Raw genomic sequence first — 18,492 nt, forward strand, 5'->3', positions numbered from 1 at the left:
TTGCACAATGGTGGCTTTTGGCTCAGTCTGGAAAGGCAGAGCTTTAGCAAGGATGTCACACCGGCACCGCACTGTCTGGCTCGGCCCTTATACAGTAGTTTGCCTTTACCTCCTCACTGAAGTGACAGATATCCCTCATGATCTTTAGGACCTACACTCTCCCTCGCACATTCTTTAATCCTTCTAAAACATCTTACTTCATAGAACAGGAAAACAAGAGTTTTATATTTCCAGTTTTTTAATGGTGAGTAACAGGAATGACTTTCTAGGAGCTCAGGTTCCTCCAAATTAATCTTGTTCGATCTATATCAAAACCTGAGACTTTTGACATTTCTGTACTTTTCACCTGTGAACGGGAAGATCATACCGGTAGAACAGTAATGTAAAGCCAATTAATTTTGCCATCAGTGACGGGGCAAAGAAGGTTCTCATTCTCTTAAAACCCATCTTCTCATACATCCGCCAGGCATCAACTTGAGGGTATGAGGTCTCCAAGATCACCGCCTCACAGCCTCTCTCCCGAGCAAAGTCAATGACCATCCTGCATAAGGCCTTTGCGATTCCCTTGCCCCGGTATTTTCTGGGTACGGACATCCTCTTGAGTTCCACTTGTCTCTCTCCTCTGGGATGATCTGGTGGGACCGCAGCCACCATCCCTGCTATTTCTCCTGAAGACTCCGCCACCCAAAAGCAGTAACCGTCTCTCTGAAAGTAATATTTCTGAATGTCCAACATGTCGTCATCCAGACTGTGCTGGACATAGGACACAAAGATGTACTTATTGATAAGAAATAGGAAGCCAATATCAATGATCACAGCTAAAATGGACAGCAGTAGTGACCCAGTGATATGTGAGAATAGAAGGAACGTCACCACAAAAATGGCCCAGATATGTGGGAGACGGAGTGAAAAATGGAAAGCTTTGGCGGTATGTTCAGTTATGCCATGAGCAAAGATCTCTCGAACGCTTTCATAGTCAGAGTCCTTGTAGAGCCGGATCTGGTATTCAGACATGATTTCCTGCAAGAGAAGGGGAACTGTGAGATATCCTGCAGGTTATGGACTGCACATGCCACATACAAGGGCAGGCCCATAAATCATTGCCATACAGTCTCCTGACAAATAGTGAACATGGAGACTACGAAAGCCGTACAGCACCCATTGCCTTCATATAGTTCTCATACGTTGCCCATAGAGGATCATACTCCCACAATGGTCACATAATGCCATATTGTGTTCACATGTGTCAAGAAGCACAACAAATACCAGAATAGAGCCACAAAGTGCTAATGACTGCCCATTACCTGCCACACAGTGTTGGAAGCGTGCCATACATTGTCCCGGTACAGTATATAGTACAGAATATGGCGTCCGTTGAGTCTTTACCACTAACAGATTATCTAGTGCTGCTCATAGATACCCCTTACGAGAGCTCAGTCCTTGAGGGTTGCATAGTACAGTCCATGTCCTCTCCTGGCAGAGGAAAGGTGGACGCACTAGTAAGCTCATTCCTCTACGTGTGGCCACTTCTTGTCTGCACATGGAGGACATCAAGCTCCCGGTCCCATGAAGGTTTAAGCAGATATCTGCCAATACACTAAGGGCTCATTTCCACATGCGAGTCACACGTCCGTATCTCGCATGTGGAAACCAAGCTCTGGCGCCGGCACTCAGGAGCGGAGCTGTGCAGCTCCATGTGTTCCTATGCGGCCGCACGCTCCTCTCTGGAGTGCCGGCTCCACAGCTTGGTTTCCACATGCGAGATACGGACGTGTGACTCGCATGTGGAAATGAGCCCTAATCGTGTAAGACACCTCCATTTTTTGATTGTGGATGTTGTACGTGTCGTCCAGAACTCACCGTTGTGTATCAGTAAGGGGCTGATGAGCAGAAGATGCACCCACTCAACATCACACAGCATTTGCAAGTAAATGTCGCCATTTGCTGGTTGGACTGGACAGGCAGGAACGGAAGGATAGCAAAAAAGGAGAAGGAGAAGGAGGAGTGCATACAAAATGTTATTTATAAGGCAGTATAGAATGGATCATCTTACCTGAACGAATAGACATTTGGGCAAATCCCACAGACATTTAACAACCCCAACGCGCGTTTCGCTTGTTCAGTATGCCATGCTTTCTCAAGGGGAGGCGCTATAGTGCTCTCAAACAGGACCTTTTGTATCCCAGGCAACCGGTCCCATGAGAGTCACATGACTGGGTTACTCTCCGGCTATAATGAGTCGGCGCATGTGCTCCCAAGCAGCCGCACCACTCCCAACCAGCCGCACCACTCCCACGTGACTCGGCATGAGCATCCAAGCGCGCACGAGTGGAAGCGAGGCGGTTGCCATAGCTCCCAGTCAAGTTCCAAGGATGCAGTGGTGCTGGGTATCGTGGGGCGGAAGCAGGGAGCAGATGAGCGCATTCGCACATCAGCTTTACTGTGAACTCAAGCCTCAGAATTTAACCATTTGTTGCTCTTATTCCACAGCGGTTCCAAGGTAAGCAGAGAGCGGGTCACCTATAGAGGGGCTGCACTTTATAGAGTAGTGACGTTACATTGATATTGACAGCGTTCTTTTCCCTTTACTTTTCTCCCCTCGCTTTCATCTTTGTGTAGGAGACCGCAGGTTTAGGCAAAGGTTCATAGTGGCCAAGGACGTGACAATGGCTGTAGTTTTCCTTATCTTGCCAGAAGAGAAGATGGGAAAGTGCAAAAACTGTGAAAAAGAAAAATCACATAGGTATACAAATAAAACGTAAAATTTAAAAACTCTGTTCAAAGTTAAAGCAGGAGGGAACACAATGTATTGTTTGGTGTATCTGGATGAGTCCTATTATAAGAAGGGAGCACAATGTAAGGACTCGTTCAGACCGTCCGGTTTCATGGTCACCAGTGTGACAATCCATTTAAGGTCACACTGGGCCAGGAGCTGCTCGGTATTGCTGCCCCTTATCCCAGTGTGAACAGTATTGATGCCGATGGCCATGAATCCCCTTGGGTCACAATTGTGGACGGCTCTTGGCCACACCAATGTCCCGCACATGCTCCCGCACTCTTACCCTAAGTTCTCTTGATGTAAGTCCCACATAAATGAGTGGGCAGCTGCAGGTGGCATAGTAAGTTACATTCATACCACTGCAGGAGACGAGTTCTCTAATTTGAAAGTGTTTCTTACCATCTGCAGAATGGAACGAGGTGCAGCGAAGGACATTGGCGCAGGCAAGACAGTGGCCCAGTTGAAACAGCCCTTGAGGGTCCTCTTGAGCCAAAGGGGGTAACAGCTGGTGTAACATAATGGCTTCTCATGAACAGATCTTTTAGGGTTTTTTGATGTACGTGGGGATATCAGTGAATGGTTAGCCAGAGAGGGACCCAAGGAGGGTTCACTGCTCAGTAAAGGCCAGTGCTTGTAAGGATGGTTCTCATATTGTCCCACTCGTGAATAAACAGAGATGAAGCAGATTTTCTCATCCCCCTTCTCCCTCTTCTTACTGATACAGGGGATGATTAAGAGGAGTGGACGTAGCCCTATTGTACCCATAACAATCACTTATGGTATTTATATAGCCCCTTATTTATGTGGGGCCTACATCTAGAGAACTTCGGGTAAGAGTGCGGGAGCATGTGCGGGACATTGGTGCGGCCAAGACAGTGGCCGACCTTTCTGAGCTAAAAACCATCCCCTGGCACTTTAGAGCCATTCAAAATTGTGATTCGAGGGGATTCATGGTCATCGGCATTGATACTGTTCACATTGGGATAAGGGGCGGTGTGGCGATATCGCTTTTAATCTGCATTATCCAGACATATTATTTCAGTAGGCCCAGGGACATGAGCTAGAGTTCATGTGAGAATGACTGCTGGCCCTTGTAATGAATTCACTGGCTGACATCTGTTGACTGTCTGCTGATTATCTATTGTATTTGTCCTAGTATTGTTCTGCAATCTTTGAGAAACAAAGGCACAATGTTTGAATGTTGTTAATATGTTGATGACTCCTTGGTGCTCTGTAATATGAAGGACAATCTATGCATGTTGTTTGCACAGTCCTGCAGTGAGTGATGGCCTCCTACCTCCTTCCCCCAAGCCTGTGGTGGAATGACTGAATGAGAGTGTGACCTATAAAAAGGAAGATCTGCCTGTGTTCAGGGTGCCTACATTACAGAAGTCATGGCATCATCATTCCAACTGAAGTAATACAGAGCTGCCACATTTGACCATCACTGAATGATGGATACGTTTGGAGAAAGCTAGGATTGGACCCGATGGTCACCTGGTTCCATGGAGATGTTCGGAGAAGCCAGGTTGTGACCCTCCGGTCATCTGGCCTTGTACCTTGTATGGACTGTCATCTTCCTTCGCTTGTTGTTACCTCCTCTCTGTGTGTTTTACAGGTGGGGTAGCGACACTGGGAGCTCTGACATAACATCTGCCATTATCACGGCGAGTCAGCGGAAGGGTGAGACTCTGTAATTTGCACCATCTTGGGTTTTTTGCTGGGACTGTTCTGTTTGCTATTGGGTGTTGTGGTTCAATAAAGTATTGCCACACTGTTTTACCCTCACCCTGTGTTGTTTGTGTAGTGTATTGCCCACGGGGAGATAGAGCGGGCATTCAGTGCTATGAGCCCTGGTCCACACAGTCTTGCTAAAGGCAGCCGGGCCAACAGATGAGAGCACCCACTGACATATGTATCTCCACAGGCAGCACTACCAAGCAGCTCCTGGCTCGGTGTGAGCTTAAATGGATCGTCACTAGTGTTGAGCATTCCGATACCGCAAGTATCGGGTATCGGCCGATACTTGCGGGTATCGGAATTCCGATACCGAGATCCGATACTTTTGTGGTATCGGGTATCGGTATCGAAACAACATTAATGTGTAAAAGAAAGAATTAAAATAAAAAATATTGCTATACTCACCTCTCCGACGCAGCCTGGACCTCACCGAGGGAACCGGCAGCGTTGTTTGCTTAAAATGCGCGCGTCTCCTGCCTCCCGTGACGTCACGGCTTGTGATTGGTCGCGTCGCCCATGTGACCGCGACGCGACCAATCACAAAGCCGGAACGTAATTTTAAAATACTGAATGCCTAGAAGGACCTGAAATTTACGTCACGGCTTGCTGTGATTGGTCGCGTCGCGGCCACATGGGCGGCAAGCGACCAATCAGAAGCCGTGACGTCACGGAAGGAAGGAAAAGCGCGCATTTTAAGCAAACAACGCTGCCGGTTCCCTCGGTGAGGTGAGTATAGCAATATTTTTTATTTTAATTCTTTATTTTACACATTAATATGGTTCCCAGGGCCTGAAGGAGAGTTTCCTCTCCTTCAGGCCCTGGGAACCATCAGGAATACCGTCCGATACTTGAGTCCCATTGACTTGTATTGGTATCGGGTATCGGTATCGGATTGGATCCGATACTTTGCCGGTATCGGCCGATACTTTCCGATACCGATACTTTCAAGTATCGGACGGTATCGCTCAACACTAATGGTCACACTGGGGACCATGAAACCGGACGGTTTGAACAAGTCCTTACATTGTGCTCCCTTCTTATAATAGGACTCTTCCAGATACACCAAACAATACATTGTGTTCCATCCTGCTTTAACTTTGAACAGAGTTTTTAACTTTTGTTTGTATGTTTATGTGATTTTTCTTTTTCACAGTTTTTGCACTTTGTTTCTCTCTTAGCCTTCTGATCCATCTTCTCTTCTGACAAGATAAGGAAACTACAGCCATTGTCACGTCCTTGGCCACTATGAACCTTTGCCTAAACCTTCGGTCTCTTAAGCTGCTCGTACACATCAGTCTTTTGCCGCCAGGCACAATCTGGCGAATTTTGAAAAAAAAACGGATCCGGTAAAATTTGCCTCCGGATCTGTTTTTTTCTCATAGACTTGTATTCGTGCCGGATTGTGACGGATGGCCTTACATTTCATCTGTTTATTGCCGGATCTGTTGAAAATCTGTTTTCCGGCGGCCGGAGAGAACGGACATAGGAACGTTTTTTCTGTCCGTCGAAAAAACAGACAGCAACGGATCCAGCGAAAAAAGGGTGAAACGTGAGCTCAAATGATGGAATCCGGTGACGGATTCCATTTTTTTAAACAAATCATGCATTTTCCATTCTGGAGTCGCTCTTTTTTTTTCAAAATTCGCCGGATTGTGCCTGACGACAAAAAAACTGATGTGTGAAAGTAGCCTTACACAAAGATGAAATAGGGGAGAAAAGTAAAGTGAAAAGAACGCTGTCAATATCAATGTAACGTCACTACTGTACAAAATGCAGCCCCTCTATAAGTGACCCCCTCTCTGTTTACCTTGGAACCGGTATGGAATAAGAGCAACTAATGGTTAAATTCTATCTGAGGTTTGAGTTCTCAGTAAGGCTGATGTGCGCTCATCTGCTCCCTGCTTCCGCCCCGCGATATCCAGCACCACGGCATCCTTGGCACTCGACTGGGAGCTACGGCAACCACCTCGCTGCGACTCGTGCGCGTTTGGACGCTCATGCCGAGTCACGTGGGAGCCGTGCGGCTGCTTGGGAGCGCATGCGCCAACACATTATAGCCAGAGAGTAACCCAGTCACATGACTCTCATGTGACCGGTTACCTGGGATACCAAAGGTCCTGTTTGAAAGCACTATAGCACCTCCGCTTGAGAAAGCATGGCATACTGAACAAGCGACACGCACGTCGGGGTTGTTAAATGTCTGTGTGATTTGCCCAAATGTCTATTCGTTCAGATAAGATGATCCATTCTATTCTGTCTTATATTATGTAGTAACTTAGGTTACAATACATGACTAACCTCTTCAGCGCCTGACTGAGTATGCCTTTACATACCACTGATCCTCATATACTAAGACCCCTTAGTAGAGCGGGGCAGGTGGTTAACATTTAATTACAAGCACTCTTTCATGATGGTTTATATCTATATGGCACATCTTACCTTTAGTCTAACAGTTGGTGACTACATGTGTGTACACTGCTGGGTGTCACTACTGCGTGTCCTTATTTGCACTTTTTACATGTTAGGTTATTGTTTGTCCAATTGTGTCAAGAACATTTTGTATGCATTTTTGAAAAACAAACACTCCTTCTCCTTTTTTGCTATGCAATTTTGGGAGTGGTTTTTCTTTTTGTGGCTAAGTGTACCTTTTTGGTACTTTGCTCGCAAGTTGCTATGAGACTGGGTTTCTGCCTAACAGGAACTGAAGGATGAATGGTTCCTGAGGGAAGAATTTGAAGAGGACGCCGGATCAAGTGACAGCTGTGGTACAGTTGCTAAATATAAAAGGCCGGGATGATGACGGAGAGACGCAGTTGGCGCCAGGATATGAAAGGAAGAGTATGCATAAACAGCCTTAAACGTAAACCAGACTTCTCTGGTCAAGTGTTGAAGACCAGACATCTCAGGTCAAGTGTTGAAGACCAGACGTCTCAGGTCAAGTGCCGAAGACCAGACTTCTCAGTTCAAATAATCAAGGCCAGACTTCTCAGGTCAAGTACCGAAGACCAGACTTCTCAGGTAGAGTACCGAAGACCAGATACTCAGGTAAAGTACCGCGAAGACCATACTTCTCAGGTCAAATACCGAAGACCAGTCTTCTCAGGTCAAGTACTGAAGACCAGACTTCTCAGGTCAAGCCCCAAAAGCCAGACGCTGATCACCAGAGAGGAACGAAGAAGAAAAGGAGCTCTGAGTGTAGCGGGCTGTTGCTTCCTATGCAGGCGTATGTACTAACTGGGAAAAGTTGCTAATTTGAATTGGACTTGTCCCTTAGCAGACTGCACCATGGTCCCTAAAGGTCCTGTATGCCATAGTGTGGAATCATCTATTTGTATATTGAATTGTTCCTATACGGGAAGTGGCGACCGGTTAGGATAATACTGACGTTCCCCTGATAGAGAGACCAGGGTTAAATAACGTTAGGTAATATCTATTAATCAGTGTCCTAAGGCCTCTTTCACACTTCAGTTGTTTGGCTTCAGTCTAAATCCGCCATTTTCCTCAAAAAACGGATCAGTTTTTTTCCCCATAGACTTGCATTAGCGACGGATTGTGACGGATGGTCGTCCGTTCCATCCGTCATGCGACGGATGCGTCAAAATTTAGCGGACGTCATCTAGACATTGACGGTCATTGCAACGTTTTTTGTCTCCGTTGAAATGACGGATCGCGTCCGTCATTCCATAGAATGGCCACCTATGGGCGACGGATCCGTCGCGACCGTTATTTCGACGGATCCGTCGTCCCAATCCGTTTTTTCATTTTTTTTCAATTGCGCATGCTCAAAAAAGTATATACAACCCCCGAGTAACGGATCCGTCAAAAAAACGGATCCGTTACATCCGTTTTTTCAACAATTGTGACGGATCCGTCGATCCGTCACTTTGTCGGAAGTGACTGACGCCAAACGACTGAAGTGTGAAAGAAGCCTTAGTAGCTGAACAGATAAATATTGCCTGAATACTTCATATTTTATCAATCTGTCGGGTGATAGTCATCTGTAATATTTCCTTCTTATCACTACAGTTTTCTTTGTTTTGTAAAATAAACTCCCCTTATGAGCCATCACCGAGTCGCCCTTACTGCGCGGTTGCATTCTCGGACCTTGTTCACATATCAGTCTCTGCTACAACTACTGGAAAAACATATATTAAAGTATCCAAAGAAGAATCAAAAAGGGGGAAGTAAGAATATCAGCATGAGACCCCTTCACACGTCCGATTAAAAAAAAAGTACGAGTGAGACGGTCGGTTTTTACGATCAGTGTGGCCTTCTGTTGGCTGTCCATGTGTACATGTGTGACATCCGTGTGACATCCATGTGTACCATCCGAGTGTACATGTGTACCAACCATGTGACATCCGTATGTATTATCCATGTAGATGGTAAATATAATAGATAGATGAGCCCCGACCAAGTATTGAGGGCATTTGCTGAACATACATTTCAGTAGGGAACATTTTGGATTTTACAATCATTTTTCAAACTAGTGATATAAAGTTTTCTAATTTATGGAGATAATGACTTTTGGGTTTTCATTGGCTGTAAGCCATAATCATCAACATTAACAGAAATAAACACAGAAATAGATCACTCTGTGTGTAATGACTCTATAGAATACATGAGATTCACTTTTTGTATTGAAGAACTGAAATAAATTCACTTTTTGATGATATTCTAATTTAGTGTGAAGCCCCTGTAGATAGATAATAGAGAGATAATAGATAGAAAATATATAGATAATAGTGTGAAGAAACCAAATATCTTAATCACTCAGATGACTATTTTTAGTAAACCAAGAAGAATCTGCTGTTGTCTAGACTTTTGCTTATGTAAGCCTGTAATAGTGACTTGTAAGCTGATATTTCATGTAACATAGTGTGCGCTTATCTTTAATGACTAGTGATGTTTGCTGATATGCTAATTATGCATTGTATTATGGAGCCAGTTTGCTGACTGCGAAAGCAGAGAGGGAAAAACTATGCAAATAGATTAAATAATCAAGTAATGCTACTTCATCTCATCACCATTCTTCCCTTTATATTGATGCTGTACTGAAAGACACTGGGTAAATCTAAAAATGTTACATGCCTTGGATATAAAGAGACTCAGAGACAGAGAGATGGGGGAGAGACAGCTGAAGATTCTGCCAAGACATATACATCCAAAGGACCAGAGACAGGACAGCAGCCAATATCATGGCTCCATTGCAATGGAACATGGATCTATCATTCTACAGGAAACAACCTAGGGGTTTTCAGCTCCGGTTGGAAGGATACAGATCTGCTCCGTTGACCAATGCTAGATCATGGATACATGTGGAGAAAGCCAGGATTGGACCCGCTGGTCACCTGGCCCCATGGAGATGTTCAGATAAGTCAGGTGGTGACTCACGTGTTAACTGGCCTTGTACCTTGTATGGACTCAATGGACGGTCATCTTCCTCTTGTCGTTAACTCCTGTCTATGTGTGTACCACAGGTGGGGTAGCCTATCCCGGGGAGTCAGTGGAAAGGTGAGACTCTGTAGTGTGCACCATCTTGGGAACCATGCTGGGGCTGTTCTATGTATTATTATTATTATTTACTTATATAGCACCATTGATTCCATGGTGCTGTACATGAGAATGGGTTACATACAAGTTACAGATATCACTTACAGTAATCAAACAATTACAGACTGACACAGAGGGGCGAGGACCCTTTATTTGCCTGCTTTGTTGTTCAATAAAGCATTTCCACACTGTCTTACCCTCACCCTGTGTTGTCTGAGTAGGGTTATGCCGTTAACGGGAGAGTGGGCGTTCGGTGGGACAATCCCTTGTCAATGCGGTTTCGGCTAGCGGACCTGGGCGCCCGTTGCCCCCCGTGTCTCCACAGATGGCCCAGGATTAGTCTAGAGATAAGGACACCAGGTTCAGTCTATAGGATAGAGTTAATGGATAAAACTTGCCAAGTTCAGGTGTAGTGGGCTGCTAGGGCCAGCAAGTACTACTCATCCAAACCAGGGGGAAGCCCTACTTGAATCCAAAGCAAATGCCCCTGTCGCACCTGGAGCTCAAGTTCTGGCATAGGGGCTGCTGAAAACATCGTGTCCTCTGATGTATAGTGGAAGATTGACAGGGACCGCCAAGACGGAAGGTGATGGATCCAAGGTGCACTGCTGAAGTGGACAGGAAATTCCTGAGACTGACGGAGTTAGTGGGCTTAGAGATAGTTCAGGATGAACGAGTGGTAGAGCGGAAGATGCGTTGTACTAAGGAAGGAAGAAACATGAAGAGCTGTGCCCGATACTGTGTGTTACACCCTGATGAACTTAGACTGACGAGTAAACGTTTGCTTGTTGCAAAGAACTTGGTGTCCCCTGAGTTCTGTGCTGTGGCTACTGAGGATGGAGGCCTGCGGCCCACACCTGAGTGTAATGCACCCCACACCCTACAGCACACTGGGATTGGGACATGATATTCCTGTAGGGTGTCGAAGCGTAAGTGGACAGCAACTCAGTCATCATCAACTTTACATGTGTTTTTTTTTTTTATTTCCAGGTTAGTAATGGGGGTATTTCATAGACCCCTCTCCATTACTAACCCCAGTGCTTGATATCTGATAGACCTCTCTCCATTACTAACCGCAGGGATTGATGTCTGATCGACCCCTCTCCATTACTAATCCGAGGGGTTGATGTCTGAACCCCTCTCCATTACTAATCCCAGGGGTTGATGTCTGAACCCCTCTCCATTACTAACCCCAGGGATTGATGTCTGATAGACCCCTCTCCATTACTAATCCCAGGGGTTGATGTCTGAACCCCTCTCCATTGCTAACCCCAGGGCTTGATGTCTGATACACCTCTCTCCATTACTATCCCCCGAGCTTGATGTCTGATAGACCCCTCTCCATTACTAACCCCAGGGCTTGATGTCTGATAGACCTCTCTAAATTACTATCCTCCGATCTTAATGTCTGATAGACCTCTCTCCATTACTAACCCCAGGGGTTGATGTCTGAAAGACCCCTCTCCATTACTAAAGCCATGTGATGAAGTCTGATGTCTTTATTTCTTGCCAATCCACCAATGCCTCTTTACCAATCTCCTCCACAGTGCTGCATTGCCCTACATCTCCTAATCTCTGTCTAACACCCTACCCAACCTCACCACAGTGCTGCATTGTCCTACATTTCCTTCTCACCTTTGTCTACCACCCTACCCATCCTCTCCACGGTGCTTCACCTTGATACATCTCCTCCTCATCTGTCTATAACCTACCCGTCTATTCCACAGTGCTGCACTGCCCTACATCTCCTTATCTGTCTACCTATCCTCTCCACAGTGCTGCACCGCTCTACATTTCCTCCTCACCTCTATAACCCTACCAGTCCTCTCCACAGTGATGCCCAACATCTCCTCACCTGCCTGACACCTACCTATCCTATCCATAGAGCTGCACTTCTCTACATCTCCTTCTCCACCCTGTCTACCACCTACCTATTGTGTCCACAGTGCTGTACCACACTACATCTCCTCATCACCTCTGTCTACCACCCTACCGATCCTCTCCACAGTGCTGCACCACCCTACATCTCACCCTCACCTGTCTACCACCCTTCCTGTCCTCTCCACAGTGCTGCATCACCCTACATCTCCTCCTCACCTCTACCACACTTCCTGTCCTCTCCGTAGTGCTATACCACCCTACATCTCCTCATCACCTGTCTACCACCCCTTCCTGTCCTCTCCAAAATGCTGCACCTCCCTACATCTCCTCCTAACTTGTCTACCACCTTACCCATCCTCTCCACAGTGCTGAACCACCCTACATCTCCTCACCTCTGTCTACCACTCTACCTGTCCTCCCCACAGTGCTGTACCATCCTACAGCTCCTCCTAACTTCTGTCTACCACCCTAACCGTCCTCTCCATAGTGCTGCACCACCCTACATCTCCACACCTGTATACCATCCTTCCTTTCCTCTCCACAGTGCTTCACCGCTCTACATCTCATCACCTGTCTACCACCCTACATCTCCTCCTCACCTGTCTACCATTCTTCCTGTCCTCTCCATAGTGCTACACCACCCTACATCTCATCACCTGTCTACCATCCTACATCTCCTCCTCTGTCTACCATTCTTCCTGTCCTCTCCATAGTGCTACACCACCCTACATCTCTTCCTAACCTGTCTACCACCCTACCTGTCCTCTCCACAGTGCTGTACCATCCTACAGCTCCTCCTAACCTCTGTCTACCACCCTACCTGTCCTCTCCGCAGTGCTGTACCATCCTACAGCTCCTCCTAACCTCTGTCTACCACCCTAACCATCCTCTCCATAGTGCTGCACCACCCTACATCTCAACTGTATACCACCCTTCCGGTCCTCTACCCGGGCTGCACTGCTCTACATCTCCTCATCACCTGTCTACCACCCTACATCTCCTCACCTCTGTCTACCACTCTTCCTGTCCTCTCCATAGTGCTACACCACCTTACATCTCCTCATCACCTGTCTACCACCCTTCCTGTCCTCTCCACAGTGCTGCACCGCCCTACATCTCATCACCTTTCTACCATCCTACATCTCCTCCTAATCTCTGCCTACCACTCTTCCTGTCCTTTCCATAGTGCTACACCACGCTATATCTCCTCATCACCTGTCTACTACCCTTCCTGTCCTCTCCACAGTGCTGCACCACCCTACATCTCCTCCTAACCTGTCTACCACCCTACCTGTCCTCTCCACAGTGCTGTACCATCCTACACATCCTCCTAACCCCTGTCTACCACCCTACCTGTCCTCTCCACAGTGCTGTACCATCCTACAGCTCTTTCTAACCTCTGTCTACCACCCTACCTGTCCTCTCCGCAGTGCTATACCATCCTACAGCTCCTCCTAACCTCTGTCTACCACCCTAACCATCCTCTCCATAGTGCTGCACCACCCTACATCTCAACTGTATACCACCCTTCCGGTCCTCTCCACAGTGCTTCACCGCTCTACATCTCCTCATCACCTGTCTACCACCCTACATCTCCTCACCTCTGTCTACCACTCTTCCTGTCCTCTCCATAGTGCTACACCACCTTACATCTCATCACCTGTCTACCACCCTTCCTGTCCTCTCCACAGTGCTGCACCGCCCTACATCTCATCACCTGTCTACCATCCTACATCTCCTTCTCACCTGTCTACCACTCTTCCTGTCCTTTCCATTGTGCTACACTACCCTACATCTCCTCATCACCTGTCTACTACCCTTCCTGTCCTCTCTGCACCACCCTGCATCTCCTAACCTCTGTCTACCACCCTACCTGTCCTCTCCACAGTGCTGTACCATCCTACAGATCCTCCTAACCCCTGTCTACCACCCTACCTGTCCTCTCCACAGTGCTGTAGCATCCTACAGCTCCTCCTAACCTCTGTCTACCACCCTAACCATCCTCTCCATAGTGCTGCACCACCCTACATCTCCTCAACTGTATACCATCCTTCCTGTCCTCTCCACAGTGCTTCACTGCTCTACATCTCCTCCTCACCTTTGTCTACTACCCTTCCTGTCCTCTTCATAGTGCTACACCACCCTACATCTCCTTATCATGTGTCTACCACCCTTCCTGTCCTCTCCACAATGGTGTACCTCCCTACATCTCCTAACCTGTCTACCACCCTACCCATCCTCTCCACAGTGCTGTACTGCCTTACATGTCCCCTTATATCTCTCTATCACCAATTATTCTTTTGCACTTACGAGGTACAGCGATGGGATTCAATTTTGCCCCATTATATGAAATTGTTTATTGTCCTAATGGAAGAAGCTTGTGTGTCTACTACATTCTTATATGTTCTTTTAAAATGAAATAACGTTCCTATTAACACTGCAATTACAGAAACTGTGACATATTTGGAGTTCACATACATTGTCACTCATTTAGATTACTGCAGTTCATAATTAAGGGTTAGATGCAAATAGTCAACATATCTGATTTCTGCATCAAAAATCCACTTGTAATTCTTCCACATGAAGCTGTGTCCTGATCACTAACAATCTGTGATTACATTCTCTCCATTTTTTTTTTAGTTCAAGGTACAACAATGGAATCCTGTCTTGCCCCACGATGCGGAAGTAGGTATATTGTTTTAATTCAATAAGTGGTCTTATTTTGTTTTGATACATTGCTTCCAAATTACATAAAGACCCCAATGAATTCTTCAACAATCTCTTAGTAACTGATGCAGGTTTGGATTTCACATACTTCTGCAGCTCAGAGATCCTCCATAGTCTACATATCTAATGCACCCAAATTCCGGATATAATTCCTTAACATGACGCTGATCACTCACAATATAAACTTGTTATATTCTTTCATTCCGACAAGACCCCAGAGGCAATAAAGGCTTCTGCCTTCCCTGCCCATGTTAATGTACTTGAATGCGGTTACATGTCGTTCTCTGCACATTAAGAGGTCAGGTGTGCCATTTTGCAAGTTAATGCATAATGTGTCTTTTGCCCTTTGTTCCTTTTATCAGATAAGATTCCCAGGGTCTCATGATCTCAAAGGGGAGATCCCAAAATACACTAACCTATCTACCGGAAATGATTAAATTATCATTTCTAGGAATTTAATTGTTGACATCCTCACCGATCCAGAAAATGAGGGTCCCAAAGTCCCTTGTGGGAATGGAGCAGTAGTGAGCATGTGAGACCACCACCCTTACAGGCTGTGACTGGGGCAGTGGATGTTGTGCATGCAGGGGACCTTGCCATCTTTGTTCTTGTGATCAATGCGAGTGCCATTAGGTTTCCCCTAATCAATGTCATCGGTCAGTATCACTGGCCCAGAAATGCTCTGAACATAGAATACAGACCTCTTCACTGCGCTGAAAGGCGCCATCTGTGTCACCGCAGGACGGTTCGTCATTTACTAATCTTATGTCCTTCTTCTAGACTTTTGTGAACTTTTTTTCCTGGTAAATATCAGATTTTTATTCATTTAAAAAAATTCACATTCCATGTAAAGAAGTAAAGTCAATTTGTAACATGATACATCGTAGTCCTCAATAAGAGGAAATCAGACATAAGAAAAATAAATCAAGTCACCATGAATTAAGTCATTGGAACCTGCAGCAATTACCGCATCATCCGATCCACAAGAAAAGAAAGCGGAGACGAGTCTGGCTGCGTGCGGATTCTCATGACTGCAGTCACAAGATGATTTCATTGTAGCTCAATCATATGTCTGGACCTGGATAGATAAGACACCCCCAGGGAATCAGGGACATTAGGAACACCAAGGACATTAGCCATGTGTGTGACTACCAAAACAGTGGAACATTGCAAACACCACTGCTCCACCAGGGACATTAGAAATAACAGTGCTCCACCAGAGACATTACAAGTAATACTGCACCACCAGGGACATTAGAAATAGCTCTGCACTGCCAGGGACATTAGAAATATAAGCTTGGCATGTCCGGGCTTTGTGAAGCGGGATAAATAGGGTAAGTGTCCGGATTTTGTGAAGCGGGGTAAATAGGGTAAGTGTCCGGATTTTGTAAAGCGGGGTATGTAAGGTCAGTGTCCAGGCTTTGTGAAGCGGGGAATGTAGGATGAGTGTCCGGGCTTTATGAAGCGGGGTATGTAGGGTGAGTATCCGGGCTTTGAGAAGCGAGGTATGTAGGGCGATTATCTGGGCTTTGTGAAGCGGGGTATGTAGGGTGAGTGTCTGGGCTTTGTGAAGTGGAGTATGTAGGCTGTGTCCGGGCTTTGTGAAGCGGGGTATGTAGGCTGTGTCCGGGCTTTGTGAAGTGGGGTATGTAGGGTGAGTGTCTGGGCTTTGTGAAGCGGAGTATGTAGGCTGTGTCCGGGCTTTGTGAAGGGGGGTATGTAGGCTGTGTCCGGGCTTTGTGAAGCGGGGTATGTAGGCTGTGTCCGGGCTTTGTGAAGCGGGGTATGTAGGGTGAGTGTCTGGGCTTTGTGAAGTGGAGTATGTAGGCTGTGTCCGGGCTTTGTGAAGCGGAGTATGTAGGGTGAGTGTCTGGGCTTTGTGAAGCGGAGTATGTAGGCTGTGTCCGGGCTTTGTGAAGGGGGGTATGTAGGGAGTGTCCAGGCTTTGTGAAGCGAGGTATGTAGGGCGATTATCTGGGCTTTGTGAAATGGGGTATGTAGGCTGTGTCCGGGCTTTGTGAAGCGGGGTATGTAGGGTGAGTGTCTGGGCTTTGTGAAGCGGAGTATGTAGGCTGTGTCCAGGCTTTGTGAAGGGGGGTATGTAGGGAGTGTCCAGGCTTTGTGAAGTGAGGTATGTAGGGCGATTATCTGGGCTTTGTGAAATGGGGTATGTAGGGTGAGTGTCTGGGCTTTGTGAAGCGGGGTATGTAGGGCGAGTGTCCGGGCTTTGTGAAGCGGGATACGTAGGCTTAGTGTCCGGGCTTTGTGAAGCGGGGTAGGTAGGCTCGGAGCGTCCTACTCCAGGTCCGTATGACTTCTACGCTGTTGGGATATCATACTGATAGGCCAGGACCCTGAAGTCTACAACTCTGCTCAGCACCTTAGAGTAGTAAAATTCATCTGTCAGCCTGAAGCCGAGCTTCTCGTACATTTTGCAGGCCTCCCATTGGGGTAACGTGGTTGTCAGGACCACCGCCTCACAACCTCTCTTCCTGGCGAAGTCAATGAGCCTCCTGCACAAGACCTTGGCGACCCCTTTACCCCTGTGCCGCTTCACCACTGAGAGTCGTCTCAGTTCCAGATATTTTTCTCCTCCGGGTTCAGAAGAAGGGAGAGCGGCAATCATCCCCATGAACTCCCCTCTTGTAGACTCCGCAACCCAAAAACAATAACCGTTCCGCTGCAGGTAATATTTCCTAATGTCCAACATGTCATCGGAGAGGACATGATCTATGTAAGACGTGTACATGTAACGGGCACAAAACCACAGAGTGACCAAAGCCAAGGCAACCGCAAGGGCGAAGGTGTTCACAGACACGAGGTTTAGCGCAGGAAGGGTTATCGTGGCCAAGGCTGGAAGCCAAATGTGAGTCAGGCACAGAGCATGCCGGAAGGCTTTATTGATGTGCTCCTTAAGGCCACTAGCAAACAGGTCCCTGGCCTCGTGGTAGTCAGAGTCCTTGTAGAGTCGGAGGAAGTAGTCAGACATGTTGGAGCACTGCAAGAAATGAAAGTAATTCTTAGAGGGATGGCTCATGAATAGTTATCATCAGAACGGCTATAAGAACCGGCTGAGAAACGCAATGAGAACAGGTGAGGGCTGGGGTCCTGGATCCCACCAAGGACTACATCTGCCAGGAATTTGTATGTTCTCCCCATATTTCATGTGTTTCCTCTCACACTCCAAAGACATAATGATAGGGAATCTAGATTGTGAGCCCCAATGGGGACAGAGATGATAAAGCTGTAGAATTAATGGTGCTGTCTAAGTGAGTAAATAAAGAAATGTGGGGGCTCGTGTGCAGTGTCCTGGGGCTCTCTATGAAGGCTTTCCCGCAGGAGACTGTAAGTGGTTAATAAGACAACAGGTATCCTGCCTATGGTGGCCCCCAGACAGCTGGGACTTATCGGGCCCTGTCTACATTGAGACGTTCTGTAAACTGATCCGTTTTTACCACTGAGCTGACCTGCATCCTCAGGAACACAGAGATTTGCAGAATGGATTGATCCTTCCTCTCGGGGTCCGGCTCCTGAGCGCCGAGCAATAAGTTTAGGTAACAAGGAATGTGGATGACAAAGAAGTGACAAAATGCATCTGGGGTGAAGGCTGGGGTCCCTGTCCTAACCCTGCCCTGGAATGAGCTGCAGAGCCTGGGGGTCCCTGCCCTAGAATGAGTGGCACGTACCCTGAGAGCTGCAGAGCCTGGGGGTCCCTGCCCTAGAATGAGTGGCACGTACCCTGAGAGCTGCAGAGCCTGGGGGTCCCTGCCCTGGAATGAGTGGCACGTACCCTGAGAGCTGCAGAGCCTGGG

At 47.0% G+C, this 18,492-nt stretch overlaps 2 protein-coding genes across 8 annotated transcripts in view; both read right to left on the reverse strand.

Moving 5' to 3' along the window:
• Positions 1-220: 220 nt before the first annotated feature.
• LOC143793451 (N-acetyltransferase 8F1-like) overlaps positions 221-18,492 on the reverse strand; it is a 36,961-nt gene continuing 18,689 nt past the window's right edge. For 5 of the 7 annotated variants that reach the window (XM_077280430.1, XM_077280428.1, XM_077280429.1 and 2 more), the window contains one exon: positions 221-1,020. In XM_077280430.1, coding sequence (XP_077136545.1) covers positions 343-1,014 — 672 coding nt within the window. In that variant the 5' untranslated portion in view covers positions 1,015-1,020 and the 3' untranslated portion in view covers positions 221-342. Of the gene's footprint in view, positions 1,021-1,860; positions 1,954-2,558; positions 2,703-18,492 lie in introns of those variants that run through there. The other 2 variants (XM_077280431.1, XM_077280432.1) reach the window with 2 other exon arrangements.
• Positions 15,473-18,192, reverse strand: LOC143793450 (N-acetyltransferase 8-like). The gene is made up of 2 exons (XM_077280425.1): positions 18,136-18,192; positions 15,473-17,678 (listed from the first exon to the last, which is right to left on the reverse strand). The coding sequence occupies exons 1-2, from the start codon at positions 18,151-18,153 to the stop codon at positions 16,998-17,000; spliced, it is 699 nt and encodes a 232-aa protein (XP_077136540.1). The 5' UTR covers positions 18,154-18,192; the 3' UTR covers positions 15,473-16,997.

The sequence above is a fragment of the Ranitomeya variabilis genome, chromosome 1, assembly GCF_051348905.1.
Source record: "Ranitomeya variabilis isolate aRanVar5 chromosome 1, aRanVar5.hap1, whole genome shotgun sequence".
NCBI lineage: Eukaryota > Metazoa > Chordata > Amphibia > Anura > Dendrobatidae > Ranitomeya > Ranitomeya variabilis.